Here is a 20,268-nt window from a genome sequence, read left to right as displayed (position 1 = left end):
CCAGCTCCTGATCATGCATTACTTCTTGGTTTGTGTTAAATACTAATTCCAGTGAGCTTCTCATCTCTTGTGATTCAAACCCTCATTTCTGACTTCTTCTACTTAAAGTCTGTTGGCATGAGGATTCAAGTTCCAGGAGAGACTGACAAAGAACAAAGATAAACAGAGTCTCATCCAATATCACCATGGAGATAGCTTTGCTATTGCAAGAGTTTAACCTATTTCTGTTTACAGACTAATTAGTTATGATTCTATTTATTCCTACAGGGCTAGCTCACCTGACCTGTGTAAGGATGCCGTCTTTTCCATCTCGACTGAATTTAACAACGGTGCATTTCCCTGTGATTGTAATCCAGCCGGTTCCAGGCGGTTTGAGTGTGAACCAATCGGAGGACAATGCTCCTGTCGTGCCAACGTCGTAGGTCGACAGTGTGATGGCTGTGCCATCGGCTATTATAACTTCCCAGCCTGTAGATGTAAGTTACTGAACAACCCAACAATACACATTTCTTTGTAGTGCTACTTATAAAGGGCCTCACTAGTTTGAGGTCAAAGTTCATCTGAGGGTAATACGTAGGTCATTTATCAAGAGGTTTATGTATCCTTATAATACTTCACTCTGGTAAATGTTGGTATTAGGTTTGATGAAATTTGGATAGCATGGTCATTGAGGAAGGGCCATCTGGTTGAATAAGTCAATCTCCAGAAGAGAATCTGCTAGAAATGATTATTCTGCCAATCCCTGGATGAAGCTTAGTTTGGTTTCAACCTGTTGACAAAAATAACAAATTCTGATAATTATTAAAGTACTCTTCTTTGCGGTAATGACAATGTATCACAAAAATGACATTGTTATCACAAAATAAAAAAGTTATCACAAAATGTTTAATCAATGCATTTTGAGTTTAAAGTTAGTTCAGTGAATTGATTGGCTGTACCAACACATCTTTGATAAGTACTCTTGGGATGTAATTTTATTCTCTTGCCATTACGTTGCTTATTGTTTCCCTCTGGCATTCCAGAAACTCATTCTATAGTAATATTTTATGAATATTTTACCTTATATTAACTCTATCATGCTGCAGGCTGTTTTAATGGGGTATATGATGGTATATCTGGTGGTTGTGAAGTTTAATGATTTCAGCTGTTTGATAACTACATGAGACCTACTTACATAAGACACTCATGCATTACTTGTGTTTCTTTGTATGTATTAAATGCATTGAAGTTTCCTCTTTACTTTACTCTAGCTTGCCGTTGTCCTACCGGAGTTTGCAATGAAGTGACCGGTGATTGTGAATGCCCACAGAATGTTGTGGGTAATCAATGTGACCAATGTGCAGTAGCAACATATGGCTATGATCCTTTAGCTGGCTGTGTGGTAATTAACTCTTTGTCAAATTCTTTTGCTTTATGAACTAAGTTTTCAGTTGAATATTAAATTCAGCTCAATATATTTTGACAAGACTTACTTTTCAGTGGAACAGTGATTGGGCAGGTGGAGTGGGAGGGGGAGGGGGGAGGGGGGTGGAGGGGGATCTGAGAGGTGGGAGGGGTAAGGGGGATATGGAATAGGGCTGGAGGAAAGAGACAGGCAGCAAAGAACAACTTAGTGCAATTTTTACTCTAGAGCAGGTGATGGAGATTGGTGGTGGAAGGGGGGGGGGGATTCTTTGTTTGAGCATGATGAACGCAGATGTGTTCTCTCTGGAGAAGAGGCTGTCAACTTGGAGCAAGCTCTACTCTTGTCATTCCTAGTACTAGCTCTCTAAACTATGGATGTGGACGGGAGTGTCTTTGTATGCAATTACAAGTTCTATTGTCAAGTATAATCTTCACGTAAGTGTTGAATTGTGTCAACTCTGTAGCCTCAAGCAGAAAGGATGGAATAACCTGTTCTTAAATCTCTGCTTGGCTGTTGTTTATTTACTTAACTCTTTTGTGGTCCAGATTTGCTGAGTGCTCAGTGAGGCACATAGACCCAAAACTAATGAAATACACATAAACCCTGTTAAGTCTACAGAACTCACTCTTCTGTAGCCCACAGTTGTCACCTTTACAATGCCTCGTGATCAACCTGTCTGTTTTCTCTCTCAGGATTGTGACTGTGATGATCGAGGAAACTTAGGATCCGAGGAGTGTGACCCAGTCAGTGGTCAGTGCAGGTAAGTGAAGGCCTTCATGTTGTTTTATTGATATTGATCTGAGAGCTTCTAGAATCTGTTATAAATTCAAACACACGTCCTACGTCCTTGTTTAATCATATTTAAATATAATCTCCTTCTACATCTCTTTCTTTCAATCAGAATGAACCACAAAAATACTTTCAAACAAAAGGGAGGCTCATTCCAAGCCTCCATGCATCACCCAAATTGGGGGGGGAGGGGGGAGTGAGGTGGTCTGGTGTACTCTACCCTGGTGATTAGCACTATTGTTTTCTGAACATCTAAGCTACCAGTTTTTACAAAAGCATAACAATTGTGTCCACATAAAATCCCATATTTTGATCCATCTTCTATCAGTTTCCTCTTTGCCCTGTTTTCAGATGTAAGCCTAATGTCGGTGGACGTCGTTGTGACCAATGTCTGCCTGGCTACTATCAGTATCCTCTCTGTCTGAAATGTGATTGTGAATCTGCAGGAACTCTCTCTCAAATATGTGACCAAGTTACAGCTCAGTGTCTCTGCAAGGTAATATTTCACTCTTCTTTGTGTAAAAATCAAAAACACTTGTGTTTAATACCAACAGTATCTCTTGAATACTTACAGTGCTTCTTTTAAGGAATTCTCCCTGCCTGCATCTATTGGACGGAAACTGTACCTGAAATTGAGGTTTGTTCGGACAGTAAATATGGTCACCAGAAACAATAATTGATTGGCTTGGAAGGTCAACTGACCCTTAAATATTTGACCTTTAAAGATATGTATCTCATCTCTAGAGTCTGATTGTATTCCTCCCAAGTTTGCAAGAGTAACAGCCCAGAAATACAGCTGTAATCTCCTCCAGTTTGCCAAACAAAAGTGGTCGGCTAGGACGACACTTTCATCTTTAATTCATTTTGTTTATTCTTTCTTGTCTCTTCTTTAGACTATTAAGGAACCTATTTCTATGATTTGAATCAGGTAGCATACTGACAAAATTCTACTTTGGTCAACTTTGCATTAATACCATTGTGAAATCATGTGTTACTTTTGGCTAAAACCTTTGCTATGTCCAGGCAGCCCAAAAAAAATTTAAGAATAAACACAATGATTTTAGTGATTATAATTATTCATGTTATATTCTCATATTTGATTCTTTTGTACATGTTTAATCCACACTTTTTTTCTTTGGTTTTCAGGATAATGTGATTGGGGAACAGTGTGACCAATGTCCCATAGGTACCTTTGACCTTAGTGAGGGAAACAAACAGGGTTGTTTATCCTGCTTCTGTTTCGGTGTCACAGACGACTGTAAGAGTTATACCAGAAGCAGACAACCGGTGAGTCACAATACTTCAGCTATACTTATGAAAAGAGTGTAAAGCTATTTATATTCTCCATTCAGTTTTGAAATTTGTAACTGATATTTCACTCCTTTTTGGAATGAAAACTCAATACGAGTGAAGAACATTCTAAGCCCTTTGTTATTGATTGGTTTTAAATTAAAACCTCTTTTTGATAAATTTTCAGATTGCATTTAGGGAGGAGTGGCAGGTGACCAACTTGGCCAACCCTCTAATCAGGTACAGTGGTGGATTGGTCAATGTATATGTGAACGGTGAAGGAGACCAACCGACAGAGGCCATTTATTGGATCCCACCATCAAACTTTTTTGGAAATCAGGTAACCATGGACACATTTAGTGTTGATTGTCTTTGCATGGTTTTTTTAAGGTTTATAGTTACAGATAGGGTTTTAGGGTTTAGACAAATTTAAAGACTGATAATGCCATCTCCAACCCAGTCAGTTTTCCATTGTTCATTAACTTGCATAATTACACTAAAAATTTAGAATTTCCCTTGAGATCACCTTCCCTGCTGATCTTTGGGTTGCATAGAATGTAACCAAGGCGTGATCCCCGCGGTTACACGGTGCAGGATACCTTGGCCTTTGACTGGCGCCCCCAGCAAAGAAATGTCTGTATAGGGTTCGCCACCAACAAAGGGCTAATTGACAGCTCAGTTGGTAGAGCTTGTATCAGAGAGGTCACAGGTTGAATCACCATCTAGCCTTAAATGTCTTTGCTCTTGGCATTGTTTATATTTTGACAGTCGCTTTTCCCTTGTTCATTTACTTGTACATTATAATATGGTGAGTTTCTGTTTCAACAAATGCATATTAAAGACTTTGACATAGTTTGGTGTCATTTTGAATCCCATTCTAAGCGATAGTTGTTGCTTAATGTTACAATCCAGCTTCCACAACAGATGTACCTTGTACTTTTCAAAGCAAGCCACCCTTCTGACTGCCCAGAGACTGGACCAAACTAATTGATTCCAGTTAAAGTGCTGTATGGCTTCTTGTCCAAATTAGTTACAGACAAATAAATAATTATTGTGAAGTAATGTTGTTTGTGATTCCTGTTAGAGAGTAATTTAATCTCTTGTAAATTGATTATTCTTCCCAAATTATTTTTTTCATTGTCAGTTGAATTCTTATGGAGGGCGTCTGTCATTTCGAGTGATGAACAACCCCAAGCAGGGCAGAGGAGATCAAGGGGCGACTGCTCAGCCAATCAGGAGACCAGATGTTGTTATCGGGGTAAGCTTTTTAACACACTATGAAAAGTGAAGCTATTGCTCAAAGCACTTGAAACATTAGTTTACAAACCTGAAAGCTTAAATTAAGGTTAATATTAGTTCTTGGTAACTTTCAATCAGTTGAGTTTAATTTCATTCTTTGCAATGTTAACAAGAGAAAGGTGAGTCTGTAATGCTGACAGGATTTAATAACTCATGTAACTATACCCTTAACCAGGGGTTCCCTAACTGGGGTGCATGAACCCCCAGGTGGTGCATGAGTCCATCCCAGTGGATTCGTGAGACGTTCTGAAAGCCAAAAATAGAGTACTTTTTGTTGAACTAAAATCTGATATATCATATAATTTAGTAATGTAAAAAAGTTGTACCTATCGAAAAACTCTTTTAGCGTTCCATACGCATATGTTGCCATAGTAGTACCCTACCGGGTATGTGATAAATAATTGAATTATGAAACAGACACAGGCCGCATGACTCTGGTGAAGTTGGTGTACGCATTACAGTACTTCGTGAAGATAAAGAGCTGATCTGATCTTGAAGTTTCCAAATAAATATTTGTTCATCTCCTGTTTTTTCCATTACTATATTGTAATATTGTGACGAGCCCGCTTCCTCCGATAGTAAAACTATATCGGGACTCGCGATAGAAAGGTACTGGGGTATCTTGATGCCGTATTTACGCTTCTTCAGGAGATGTCTCGAACGGAAGAAAACAATGAGTTCACAGAAAAAACAATTTGACGAGATAGGATTTGATTATTGATTCGGTATAATTTCTTCTCTGTCGATTCTCTTTACAAATAAAACTAAATTACAATGATTTGACTTGACTTGACTCCGTCAATTAAACAATTAGAAAGAGTGATGAAATGGTGACGAAGCAACGAACTGATCACGGAGCGCTGACGGAGTGATAAATTTGCTGATCAAGTCATAAACTTTCTGACGGAGTGATAAATTTCTGACCTCCTTTTTCTTTTAAACCTTACTTCCATAAAAATCCCACTGCGCATAATCAGTAGGCAGCCAATAACCTGACCATCCTGTATTAACTTAACGATATAAAAATAAGTGCGCTGGCACTGATCTGCCCTGATTGGTTGGGAGTTTGGAAGTCCATCCCCTTTCTTATGGAAACTTCCATACCACGTGAGAGAACCTTCTCGAATGTTCCACAGACATAATGGAATCTATTTTGGGAAAAGGCCCTGTACCAAGATTCAATAAGATAGTTAAAAACTTCTCGTGGGAAAACTGAATCCATGACCTAGATAAATACATAAGAGGCCTGTAAGGTGTCTCGATGGAGTTTTTCGGTAACATCAAAGAGATGGTATCACTATTTCATAACATCCCCCTCAATCTTTTAAAATTTTTGGATACTCCAAAATTTTAACATCATACTGCTTTAACTTATCATAATTTCAAGAAGGTAGAGTACTGTAAGCACATTCACTAATATTCATTGACTTCAATAAATGGTCTTCATATATCTCAAAGGGTAACATCTTGGTTACGAATTATTAAAATGATCATATGTTATATACATTGACACTATCTCCATGAAAATTTTTTGTGTACCTCTTCAATATTGATGACATCATATGATGTAATCTAAAAAAAAATATCATTAAGATATCTTAAAGTTACATGACACAGCAGAAATATGCATTATCTCTTACAAAATACATTTATGCATTTCATACATCAATAATACATTTATATCAAAAGTGAAATCATGCCGTGATTTGGGGAGAGATCAGAGAATACTTGACTTAGTTATCTTTTAACTGAACAGAACACCTCAGCGTTCCATAAAAAAAATCGTATTTTACAAAAAGAACCTTAAAATATTACAAACTCATTTACAAAACCTCCTCTTTAATGAAGGCATAGTTTCAAAACTGCTTTGAAACCCTGTAAATCATATACATCCACTTCAAGAAAATCAAGAAAATGTGACTCGATAGCATGGTGACCCTAGGTATGCACTCCGAAATGATTCTAGTAAAGTACCAAAGTACTAGATATTCGATACCATAAAAAGAGACCCCATAGACTATGACATCAACAAATCTTTCTTCAAATTTACATATTATATACTTAACATCTTGTTCTTTTAAACTTCTTGCTTCATCAGTGAAGAAATTTACTTTTGCATGAATAATTGAGGAAAAGAAAATATATACATAACTTCCTCAAAAGATCCATACTTTTATTTGCTTCGATAACTGTTGCTGTAAGCAAAAGTTGCATATCACCAATGCTGTCTCTAAATAGCCTTCAATATATAACATAAATGATGCAATGTAAATATCCTTAAAATATTTCTCAATATATGAAAACCCATGTTGCTAATATTCCGGATATGTTCTAATTGCCGGGTAAACGTTTGAACGAATTCATAAGGAGAAATAAGGTATACTCATCACACATTTGTTATAAAAGATGAAACTAGGTCACTTGGTGGTGGTTTTAACAATAAAGCTTATATTGTTACACCATATAGTAAAATGACTTCCACTTAATAGGTATGCAGGTAATTGCCATAACGCATTCCATTCATACAATCGTGGGTAAAACACCTGTTCATCTGAACTTAAAGCAATATGCAGTTATACATTCTAACCATATAACGTTTGCAACATCCTGCCTGGATTGCCTGTAATGTTCAATCCCTTTTCATGGAGAAAATTCATTATTTCCCCTGTGTTGGAATATTTTCCTACATTCCACCAAAAATCATGACTCTTAAAGCCTGTTGGAAAACATGGTGTCTGATAGGTGACCAGAACCTGTAATTCACCCAATTTGTATCTAGCACGTTGGACTTTCATGTCTCCTTGTGGAGCATTTGCAAAAACTTTCTTTTGCCTTAATATGCTATCTTTCATGGAAGGATATGGAAGTGCTAATCCTTCATTATGTGCTCTATTCTCTAAGAAGGATGCAACATTCATTGGCTTAGTGGTCATAAGACACATGATGTGATCTGAAGTTACCCCTGGCAAAATGTTACCAAACTCATCATGAAACTCAATATGTGCATCTTGCATGACATTGACATTTTCTGCATTAGAAGTGTTACTACTCAAAACATTTCGCATTCGTGCAACCTTTTCACTTGATGAACCCTTTGTTTTCAAGACCTGACGCAATTTCTGAATGTTTGTTATATTCTTAGTTTCAGAAGATGCTCTTACAAAACATGGTTTAAGCCTGTTATAATTGAATACATCACTAAGAATTTCTCCTTTGAGAGTGGCCAACAAATAATGAGTCCTATCTAAAACTTGATGGATCACTAGTGGTCCACACCATTCAGCAGCAATTTTGCGAGAGTTCGCAGTCAAGGAGGAAGACGTTGGCTTATATAGATACACTAATTGACCTATTGAATAAATTGCACCTTTGTCCAGTTTTGCACTTATCTTAACATTTTGAGCATCTTGTTGCTTCTTTTGTAAGACTAACATTACCCTAGACAAATGATCAAATCGTTTCTTTAACAATGCAGCATATTCTCCATGAGATTGTGATAATCCTGCCATTGGATTGAACGATAAATTTGTAAGATTTGGTGGCTTACGTCCAAATGCAAGTTCAAATGGGCTATAGCTACCTAACTGAGGAGAGGAAAATGTGTTATATGCATAGGCTGATGTTGGGACAAATCGTACCCAATCCGTACCAAACTGATTTAAGTTCACTTTTAGGAAATTTGAAAGAGTCTGAATGTGTCTCTCAACCTGTAAGCTTCCATGATTGCTTACACTGATGAACTTTTGTTCAATGCCTAAAGCTTTACTTAAGAGCTCCACTAATTTTCCCGTAAGAGAAGCTGCCGCATCACTTATGATACAAGACGGTGGACCAAAGGTTGTGACTACCCTCTGCAATAATGCTTCACATATTGTTTCAGCATCAAGAGTCTTAAGAGAAACACATACAACAAATCTAGTGATCTCATCACAAACAACCATCAAATGTTTAAATCCTGTAGCCGTTGTGGGCATAGTCTTGAAATCCAGACTAAGTCTGTCAAAAGGACGATAAGAATCAGGAATGCGAGCATGATATTGTCTCAATTTGTCCGGTTTCTTACGGAATTCTTGACAACGGAGACATGCCTGAATATAATTACTGATGCGTTGAAACATATTACGCAGATAGAAATGCTGTCTAATGGTCAAATATGTACGCATTACACCCTGATGATTACTTAACAAGTCATCGTGATATCGAGATATTATTTGTTCTACCATAGTCTCAGGTATGACTAACTGAAGAGTCATCTTAGCATCATTAGTCTCATGCAAAAATATCCTGAATAACAAACTATTACATAACAAATAATCCTCTGCTTGAGAACGAACAGTTCTAGCATGCTTAGCATTACTTGGAATAATATCATGTGCAAGAAAATCATAAATTGGTTTGTAGTAAGGACAAGTTTGTTGTTGAATTTGCAACTCTTTTACATCAAATGGCAGATCATAGTTTTTGATCAGCTTTCCTTGAATTGCCTTCATGACTTTATTCAATTCCTTTTGTTTTGGAATGTGCCCTGTAACCAAATGATCAATGTTTGTTATGACTGGCTTCGGCTGAGAAAATAATTCTGGTGGTGGTTCTCTGATTACCTCTTGCACTCTATGTCTACTCTGATCCACTAATCTTGGCTCTGTAGGTTGAGAAACACTTGTAAAATTTGGCACAACTAATACATCAGGACTAAATGTATGTCTATTTTCACTAGGCATAGAAATAGTAGGCCTTTGAATATATGTTTCTCTCTTGTCAGTAGAAATAACTGGTGTAGTCGTCTTCTGTGACTCAGATTGTGGTCTCTGTGTAACATGCTCATTAGAATGTGTTGCCTTAGGAATGGATGTCCTTTCAACTCTATTTGTTGATTCTTTAGCTGGGGAATCCTGCATGGACTCCTTAGTGACTTTATTTGGAAATAAATCTGGAACCTTGACTCCCATTGACCTTGCCATTGACCTTGTCATGATTGGATTAAATGTCTCCTTAGGTGGAGTTGAAAAATCCTCACCAGAATTGACCTCTTGAGCAACCTGATCTATTTCAGAGTGAAATTCCTGTGGTGCTCTAGACAAATAATCTGCCAAAACCAATTCTGAGCCTTTCTTATAACCAACCTGAAATGTATATTCTGACAACTTGAACAGAAGCTTACGTAAGCGTGAAGTTGCTGGTTCTTGTTTTGACTTAAACAATTCAACAATGGCTGAGTGATCAACATATGCCTCAAATTCTACATTTTGCAATAAATGTTTGAATGCTGTCACATTAATAAATAGACCCATCATTTCTAATTCAGTTACACTATACCTCTGACATGCTGGTGGTATTATCTTAGAGTAATATGCAATAATATTCTCTTTGCCGTTAACTCTCTGTGTCAGGTATGATCCTGTTGCTACTCGTGATGTGTCGCTATATAATACAAAACGACCATATTTCTGTGGCATATGCAATATAGGTGGATTATACAACAACTCTTTAATCTTTTGAAATGCACTTTGATGTTCCTCTGTCCATTTAAATACCTTTCTCTTACGACTCAAATGATGTAATGGTCTCAATAGTGCTTGAATATTTGGGAAAAACGAAGCCACATAATTAACTGCACCTACAAATCGTCTTACTGACTTAACATTGTGTGGTTTCGGTGTGTTCCTGATTGCTGCACATCTGTCATGTAAAGGTTGGATACAAGCCTCACCTTCTGGGGTTATTGAGAGCAAATGTCCCATATATCGGACTGAATTTTGAAAAATGCTACACTTTTTCGGAGAGATTTTCAATCCGTTGTCCATTAAAACCTTAAAAATTGCCTTTAGGTGTTGTTTGTGAGATTGTTTGTCTGCACTGTACACAATGATATCGTCATGATGAGCAATACAGAACTTATCTGAATTTGGGATCGTTGCCAAAATATCATTAATTTGCGACTGAAAGATCGCTGGAGATAAATTCAATCCCTGTGGTAAGCGTTTATAATAATAATGCTTTCCTCCATGAAATGAAGCAATACCTGTATACTGTTGTGCATGAACACTAAGTGGCAGACAGAAGAATGCAGACTTTAAATCAAGAACACCCAAAATTTTGGCTCCAGAGTACCCTATGGTACGGATAGTCTCATTCAGTAATGGAAATGGGTGATTGAGACGTTTTATTCTACTGTTCAAGTAGCGAAAATCTGTGACAACCCTTTTGTCTTTTGTTCCCTTCTTTGGAATGAGGAAAACCGGTGAGGTATAAGACTGATGTCCTACCGCTAAGATGCCTAATCGCACTAATTTGTCAAGCTCACTGGCGACAATGACTTTGTCCTCATCTGAAAGTCTATAGGGACGTATGTAAAATGGCTCATCATTAGTAAGCGTAATATCAGCCTCATAATTTGGACAGTGAGATAATTCACCATAAAGAGAAAATGCATCTCTATGCGAGTCTAGAAATTCATAAATGCTTTCTGTTTCTGAAGCATTCAGAATACTTTGTTCCAAATTAATGTTATCTCTCATGATTTCTTGTTCGGATTTGGAAACCAGGGGATCATCGTCTGTCAAATGTGGATAACGATGTAAATTATATCGTGTAATTTCATCACGATTCTCTTTGGAGTCTGAATTGGTTCGAAAAAGAGACGGTTTTTCGATGTCTCCCATGACATTTAGAAAATCTAGAGATTCAGTAGGTATGTCTTCTGTGACAGTAATGATATCTGCTAAATTTAAATGAGCCACTGTGCGAGAAGGATTCAGAAAAAATTTCCGGTTACCCATGTTCCTTAGTAGAATCTTTGTTCTACCTTTATGCATTTTCACTAACATTCGTGAAGGACACATACGAGATATTAGAGGAAACGGTTTAATAACCACATCTGCATTTCGTGCATATAATGGAAGACGTCCCTGTATAGTAATGTATCTTTGCTGACCTGGGTAAAGAACAAATCTCTGCACTGGCCTAAGGAAAACTTTGGCTTGTTTTATTCTAAAACAATTTGTGGTAAAGTCCAAAGATCCATTCAATTCCTTCAGAGTTGGACTACCTAATATTAAGTCAATACCTGTCAGGTTTGCAGCAATTAAAGCAGAAAGCTGAAATTCATGACCTTGAATTTTGACCTGAAATGTTATCGTGCTATACGCATGAATAAACTGACCATTACCCAACTTTAGGTTTACTACATCAACTGAGACTGGTTGTATAGAGGATAAATACTTTGAATTTTGCACTGTAGAAGAAGAAATGATAGAGCGTGTCGCTCCACTATCAAACAACAGTGAAATTCCTTTACCATCATGTAAAGTACCTCTTACAAAATTACGTGTGTCCAGTTGAATATCCACATTACGGTCGTTCCCTGTATATCTAGAACTAGGAATATTACTATTCTTCCAAATATTATTTGCTTTACGTTTCGATCTTCCTTTACTTGGTACTTTGTCTGGAGTCACTGTATGATGAGTGCAATCATAAGTGCTCCCTACTGAAAATTCTGTGTTGGTACTCTGCTTACCTTAGCCTCTATTTCATGGCTAAGGCGAATTTGGCAATATTGTGCAAAATGACCTCGATTTTGGCAGTAGTAACATGTGATTGAAGGATTAAAATATGGTAACCTTCTCCTGTTATTATTCTGACCTGTCCTAGGACCACGAGAATCACGAGAACTATATCTTTGCCTCATATCTTTTGGATTGTCTTGCGATTCTGACCTACGTGACTGATCAAACTTGGTTTCTAATTCCTGAATTTTGGTACACAACTCGTGTATCTCAGAAGATGCAGAAATAGTTGGAGTCTGAACAGAAGACGCTTTGTCGTGCATTGCCATAAATGATTCGGAAGAAGCTGGGGATTGACTTTGGATTTGTAAGTCAAAATAACATTGGACTTTCATGACCAAATCTGCAATTGTTGCTTTTGGTGATGCAGACATTAACACTGCTGAGCGGCATTGCAAAGGCAGGGTCGAGATCAATTTATCTCTAATTTGGTCCTCGCCATAGCTTAATTGTGCTGCAGCTTTTGAAATTTTGGCCAAATGAGCTTGAGCTGTATCACCTGGCGTATAGCTTAATGCATGAAATGCCTGTGATTTAGCGTAGGAAGAAGTTCCTGGACTGAAACGAGCAAGGAATTGCTTGCGCAGATCAGCAATAGTTGAAAAACTTTTGTTTTCAATCCAGAGTCTGGCTTGGCCTTTAAGTGTTCGCTTAAATATGCGACTTATTTCATTAAATTCTTCCTCTACAGGAGGGGTTTTGGACGGCAATTTATGCAACTCTAAATAATCTTCAAATCCCAAATAATGAGCTTCGGCTAAATCTGCATCAATTATATCGCCCTGAAATCGTGATGGCAAAAAATCAGTGGGCCTATGTTTCTGCATAACATTAACAGAGGTCGAAGTTTCCTGTTCACTGACGGACATTATGCCGCATACAATTAGGCTAGTTATGAGTATACAACATGAGCCTCTACTCAATTGAACACACTATCGACCGCAATTAAATACAAATAACAAATATGCAATACATGGACACGATTAAAATAACTTATCGTTACACTCTGATCTCAAATAGGGGTTGGGATACAAATTGGCATGATTTCACTCACCCTTAAGTTTAACTAAGAACTGGTAGTGGAACTGCAAACGATGACTGAAGCCCCTCGGTTAGCAGTAGTAGTAGCGGCAGGTAGTAGCAGTAGCAGGTGGGTAGTAGCAGGTGGGCCTACATCTCGTATGCTGCAGATTCGTTCGCCGTTGACATCGGGTAGAGTCTAGGCTTAGATCGCGAAAATGTTCAGTTCTGATGTTTAGAGCTGTAGTATTCTAAGTACTAGTTGCGCGAATGTTCAAACGCGAACTGCATGCTGGGTTGATTAACGTTAGTGTACAGATCTGCAGTGGTTCCGGCATCCGTTGTACAAACTTAGGCTAGTGAAGGCTGACTTCCCTCGTAGAGTGTGTATGTTAGGCAAGGTCGTGAACATACGTTGTGTTCCTCGTTAGGTCTTCGGGCCAAAAAAATCCTTCTGTTCGTTATTGATCGTAACGAACGAAAGTTGTGAAAAGTTCCGTTTTTGTTCCTGAAGAATGCCCCGCTCCTCCACCATGTAATATTGTGACGAGCCCGCTTCCTCCGATAGTAAAACTATATCGGGACTCGCGATAGAAAGGTACTGGGGTATCTTGATGCCGTATTTACGCTTCTTCAGGAGATGTCTCGAACGGAAGAAAACAATGAGTTCACAGAAAAAACAATTTGACGAGATAGGATTTGATTATTGATTCGGTATAATTTCTTCTCTGTCGATTCTCTTTACAAATAAAACTAAATTACAATGATTTGACTTGACTTGACTCCGTCAATTAAACAATTAGAAAGAGTGATGAAATGGTGACGAAGCAACGAACTGATCACGGAGCGCTGACGGAGTGATAAATTTGCTGATCAAGTCATAAACTTTCTGACGGAGTGATAAATTTCTGACCTCCTTTTTCTTTTAAACCTTACTTCCATAAAAATCCCACTGCGCATAATCAGTAGGCAGCCAATAACCTGACCATCCTGTATTAACTTAACGATATAAAAATAAGTGCGCTGGCACTGATCTGCCCTGATTGGTTGGGAGTTTGGAAGTCCATCCCCTTTCTTATGGAAACTTCCATACCACGTGAGAGAACCTTCTCGAATGTTCCACAGACATAATGGAATCTATTTTGGGAAAAGGCCCTGTACCAAGATTCAATAAGATAGTTAAAAACTTCTCGTGGGAAAACTGAATCCATGACCTAGATAAATACATAAGAGGCCTGTAAGGTGTCTCGATGGAGTTTTTCGGTAACATCAAAGAGATGGTATCACTATTTCATAACAATATTACACTATGAACTTGATCTTTTACGAAGCACTGTTATGCGTATTATAGTATAATAATGACTCAGATCGTGTCTCGAAATGTTGGGGGTTCGTGGACAACTCTGACATCCACAGGGGGGTTCGTTGGGGATAAAGTTAGGGAAACCCTGCCCTAAACATTGAATGGAAAGAGTTAAATTGGAAAAATGTTAATTGGAAAAGTTGAATTGAAAATTACATCCATTCCTGGGTTACAACATGGTTCGATCTTAAATCTCAATACTACTGCATTGCCATGGTGACAAGCTTGACACTAAATTCCAAATTTATAAGTTGTGTATTATGAGTTTACATTTTTTTTTTTTTAATTCAATCAGACTATGTTAAGTAAATTTGCTTAAGTGTGCATGTAATTTGTTTTCTTTTCCCACTATTAGGGTAATGGTATCAACATCATTTACAGTAACTTGGAGCAGCCTCAACCATCTAGCTCTCTGACAATGGATATTAAGTTAATTGAGGTAAAGTAAACGACCCATATAAATATATGATGTCTGAAGATACAGTGTCCTCTATTTTTTCATCTCTGATTCTGGATATTAAATTAAATTATATTTAGAATGCATAAGAGTACGTACTGCTAGTCTTGTAAATTTTAAATCTTCCTTAGCTTGTCAACTTATGCTGTTGTCAAGGACATGCAAACTCACATATGAAGGATAGTAATGGTGATACATCTTTGAAATTTAAACAATGTATGTTTGATCCTGATGAGTTTCAGACTTCCTCGGTGATTTCAAGCAAGGTAAATACAAGTGTGATCTGTTGTTGTCTTGTATGCGGTTACCAGATGTGTTAGCAAAAGTAATTTTAGCAGCTGGGTATTACTTTGAGAAAGTCGCATGCTTTCACTGATCATAGCCATACTCTGGTAATCACGCTAAATGTGCCATGCACTGAAGCATCAGGAGTGAGAGATGAAGACTAAAGGTCAAAGGTTAAAGTTGTTGTGTACAATCTGTTTTCATCAACAGGAGAACTTTCAGTACAGTTTTAGTGGACGGCCTGTTAGCAGAGAGGAGTTCATGATGGTGATAGGAAATATCGACCAATTTGAAATCAGGGCCCAGTATTTTGACAGCATTGTTGATTCCAGGTGAGGACCAGTATGCATACATTATAATGATGTCACCGAATGGCTTTTCAAGTTTCTAATTCTTGGCTTTCCCCAAAACTTGAATGAAGATGTAGTTAATGTAGTTAAAGTGTTAATATATAGAAATGGAAGCCAGTGCATTTGCTTTCGTATTTATAAAAGTTTAAGATAGACCTACTTTTAATCTCTATCTCCAGACATTGAAAGATCATGAAATTAAACTTAAACTATTGAAGTTAGTTTGTTAGTATTATTTTAGTAACGATTAAGGCTAATGATGAATTTTACTTCAGGTAATATGGCATATTTCAATATCTAAATTCCGCCAACTTGAAACAGTTTTTGAGGGTGTAGAACAGCAGTCTGCAAATTGTCAGGCCCACAACCAACAAGACCCTCAGCCCTCAGAGTGGATGTTCAAAATGCATGGAAGTTAGCCTAGACTGTGGACGTAAAAATGTTAAATCGATCATATTCGATCAAGCCCAGTAAAACTTAAGCTAAATTTTTCCAACGTGTGTTAAGACCCACCAAATATTCCAAACGTATTTTGCCACCCACTTTTAAATAGTAGTTGAGGCCTGTATGTGTGGAATTTACCAATGCTTCTTTGTAAACATTTAGTGTATTTTCGTTTTCCAACTATTACTCCTATTTTCTTTCCCCATGCAGCCATTTCAGTCCTATTTATTTATACTTGATTATATTTGTAGCTTGTCTGATATTGTCTTTGAAACAACTCATCGTGATGGCAACGGAGATTCAGCAAGCTCTGTGGAACGATGCAGATGCCCTCCAGAGTACACTGGGCTATCATGTGAAGTAAGTGTTATCAATACATGCTGTAACACTGTTTGAACCATTAACGACACATACTGTAACACTGCATGATCTGTTAACGATACATGCTGAAACCCTGCTTGATTAGGTAAATGGTCATACACAGTTCAAGCAAATATCTTGTTTCTATTGAAGAAAACTGCAAGTTGTAAGTGAAACTAGCATGTTGTATGCAATATTGCACTAAATGGTGAAAATTCCTAAGTTGAAGCAAACATGTGACCTAATTCTTCATCAGATAGTTTTAAGTTATCATGTTTAGCCTGATGAGGAAAAGGATGTCCTGAACTAAAGTGACTATTTTTTATTTCTTAATGGCTCTTCCAATTTAGTTGGTATAGTATTGTACTGTAAAGTATTAAATATGGATTAGCTTTCCATTGTTACTTTAATAGCTAAAATTATCTCATTGGATTTAAAGCCTGGTTTAAGCCAATCTTTTTAATCTTTGGAACATGAATATCAAATTCTTGAAACTTTTAAACTAGTGGGTGCTGCTGTCAAATGTTTTGTTTGTTATAGAGGTAGATCATGTTACTGTATCATAACAGCCACTGATGAATACGCACTTTGTTCTGTATCCACAGCGCTGTGCTCAAGGACACTATCGCATCTCCCGTGGGACATTCCTTGGTCAGTGCGTCCCTTGTCAATGTAACAACCATACCAATGAGTGTGATGAAGAAACTGGCTACTGCTTGGTGAGTCCTGATGAATATGCAACATTATAAATGACATCAGTTTATTTTGATGTATCGTTTCCAATTGATGTATTCTACAGTTATGTGGTGTGTGTCTATATGTGATACATAACAGAGTCTGTGGTATTCCAACTTGCACACTTCGTTCCTCCAACAAACTGTATTGAACTGTTCCTAAACCACACTGGAAGACCTATGGTTGCAGAAGCTTTGAATACTCTGGCTCTTATCTCTGGAACAAGTTACCAGATCACATTCGAACATGCTCTAAACTTTCTAAATTTATAAGTGTACTTAAGACCCATCTTTTCACTTATTCTTTTATTCTTGAATTTCAAAATGGTCTGTATCACTACACTAGTTAATGATTATGTTTCTTTCATTTTACCTGAGGATTGTTTTACTGTACTTGAACTTAGCCTTAGTGACAACAATGTTTGAAATTTTGTTTTTGCAGAATTGTGAGGATGACACATCTGGAGCACAATGTCAGACTTGTAGGACTGGTTACCATGGTAATGCTTTGAGCCCTATACCTGGAGATGGTTGTGAAGTTTGTGCATGTCCAAGGCCATCGGATGATCATAAGTAAGATTGTAATCTCTTATTCAGAAACTTTCTTTACTTATTTCTAAGCCGTCATACACCTAGGGGATGAACGTCTTGTTAAACACATGGGTCTGTCTAGAAGAGTGCAAGAACCTATACTGCTGGTAGTGCGAGTGATATCAAGGTACCTAGCGATTTGTCCTTAAGATACTTGAAGTGAGTCTGTACTCACAATCATATTCCATACTCACACTTAGAGCCTTGTACTCTTCTCATACCAACAGGATTTTTACTTGTACTGTAAAATCATTTTTCTGTTGTACTACACGTCTGCTGTGAGAGTACTGTGATGTATGTTCACTTTAATTAGAGAACAAACCTTGATGATAACTAGATGCTTGTGTCCATTTAAAGTTCTTCTAAATACAATAGAAACAAGAAATTATTTATCCTTATGACTTTCTGATAAGTTTTGGAAAGTGAAGTAATGTGATATATATTTTCTATGTAGTGATATCAGTACAGTCTGTTTCTCCTATCAATATTTGTTTTGACCATTGTAACATATGTTTCATACTTCTAGCTATGCAGAGACCTGTGGGTTTGATGCCAATAACAACCAGTACTGTATCTGCTTGGAAGGCCATACCGGCAAATATTGTGATATGTAAGTACATATCTCTATGTCATGGCTTCTTAAAACAAATAAATATACATTTTGATGGCAGCCTTCAACTATGTTTACTTGGCATTATTTATTTGGTTGCTTCATAGGTTTGTAGACCACTTGTTGAAGTTTCTTGTGGTGAGTGCATGATGCCTCAAAGTAGTCAGGTAGTACAAATTATTTGCATATCTACGTAGGTCATGAATAAACAGTGACACCAAATCATGTGAGATTATCAACAAGCAGTTTCTTCAATCAGGTTAAATCTTTCACAATAATCGATGTTATTTTGTTCAGGTGTGAGGACGGTTACTATGGTGACCCATCAAAGCCCAACAATCAGTGCCAGCGATGTGACTGTTCAGAGAATAGTGACTCGAGTCTCTTCGGTCCTGAGTGTGATTCACTCTACGGTAATTGTTTGAGGTGCCGACCAGACACAACAGGAGAACACTGCGAGGATTGTGCCGATTGGTACTACGGAGATGCAGTCAATAGGAAGGATTGTAGACGTAAGTAGTCGGGAGATAAAACAATATAATCAACTTGTTACAAACTTTACATAATCAACTTCCATAGGGTACTTTTTAAAGTGACCAATATAGGGAAAGAGTTTGGATTGTTGTTTTGCAATTATGTTGTAGTTTTACAATTTTGTTTTCCTGAGTATCTTGTTAATGCATGTTCTCTCATATTTACCATACTTTGGTTCTTTACATCGTCAACAAAGTTTGAGTTATGCAAGTACCAATTATCGTGAATTAAATTTACAAAGGAAGATCATTTTCAATGAACAGAATAAATAGATTAAATATGCAACATGCAATATTCTTAATTTGTTTACTGGTTCATATGTGAAGATTTTCTCAATATTTGATATAAATGAAACTAATGATCATTTGTCATTTGTATAAAAGTTAATTGAATAAAAGAATAACAAAGTGAATGGAAGTTGGTGATGTTACTACTAAACTCACCCATTCACTGATAACACACACAGTGCACCAATGCTCCTTTATGTAATCCTATTGTTCTCTCATTTTGTTTTGGTAGCTTGTGACTGTGATCGGTATGGCTCTGACTCATGTGATAGATCAACGGGCCAATGTACCTGTAAACCAAATGTTGTTGGACCTAGATGTGATCGGTGTGAGGTAACTTATTACTGTATAATTAATCTTTCTCTTACCCTTCAAAGTTTGACAACCAACGGCTTTAAAAGAGTGAGCAGTTGTTATGTTAGTTTATTGTGATCATTGTCAAGGCAAGCATGATATCACTTTCTGTCAACATTCTGTCTACAAACTATGGTCTCGACCCAAAATTGAGTTGTAGGAGTTTCCCAGACATCTGCAGCTTCTGGAGCTTGCCAAAATCCATAGTCTAAGCTAGTTTTAAAGCATTCTGGACATTAATTCTGAGGGCTAGGGTTCTGGTGGGTCATGGCTCAATCTTCATGAATGCTGACTCATGGGCATTATATTTTGTGGACCTCCTGGTTTCATGGACAAACACTATATAAACGGAAGACACGGTATACTGCTGATCTTGGTATAAGTGTGGTACAGAACTTCCCTGGGTCACACTCTATTCATAAAAATTGTCTTTATTCATTTCAACGTATAACAAACACAGAGAAGAGATTTCATCCATCCCATCTGGTTACATCTTTGCCTAACGACTTCCATAGATATGAAAATATT

At 37.3% G+C, this 20,268-nt stretch overlaps 1 protein-coding gene across 2 annotated transcripts in view; it reads left to right on the top strand.

Moving 5' to 3' along the window:
* LOC139973059 (laminin subunit alpha-3-like) overlaps positions 1 to 20,268 on the top strand; it is a 128,150-nt gene that overhangs the window by 64,961 nt on the left and 42,921 nt on the right. For both annotated transcript variants that reach the window (XM_071979427.1, XM_071979426.1), the window contains 15 exons: positions 268 to 476; positions 1,251 to 1,381; positions 2,098 to 2,165; positions 2,546 to 2,690; positions 3,341 to 3,481; positions 3,672 to 3,824; positions 4,629 to 4,742; positions 15,090 to 15,173; positions 15,687 to 15,808; positions 16,522 to 16,630; positions 17,236 to 17,349; positions 17,807 to 17,937; positions 18,482 to 18,565; positions 18,863 to 19,077; positions 19,619 to 19,719. In XM_071979427.1, coding sequence (XP_071835528.1) covers positions 268 to 476; positions 1,251 to 1,381; positions 2,098 to 2,165; positions 2,546 to 2,690; positions 3,341 to 3,481; positions 3,672 to 3,824; positions 4,629 to 4,742; positions 15,090 to 15,173; positions 15,687 to 15,808; positions 16,522 to 16,630; positions 17,236 to 17,349; positions 17,807 to 17,937; positions 18,482 to 18,565; positions 18,863 to 19,077; positions 19,619 to 19,719 — 1,921 coding nt within the window. The remainder of the gene's footprint in view (positions 1 to 267; positions 477 to 1,250; positions 1,382 to 2,097; positions 2,166 to 2,545; positions 2,691 to 3,340; positions 3,482 to 3,671; positions 3,825 to 4,628; positions 4,743 to 15,089; positions 15,174 to 15,686; positions 15,809 to 16,521; positions 16,631 to 17,235; positions 17,350 to 17,806; positions 17,938 to 18,481; positions 18,566 to 18,862; positions 19,078 to 19,618; positions 19,720 to 20,268) is intronic.

Source organism: Apostichopus japonicus, chromosome 9 (assembly GCF_037975245.1).
Source record: "Apostichopus japonicus isolate 1M-3 chromosome 9, ASM3797524v1, whole genome shotgun sequence".
Lineage (NCBI taxonomy): Eukaryota > Metazoa > Echinodermata > Holothuroidea > Aspidochirotida > Stichopodidae > Apostichopus > Apostichopus japonicus.
Note: the sequence above shows the minus strand (reverse complement) of the source record. Positions and strands in the feature narration are given on the sequence as shown.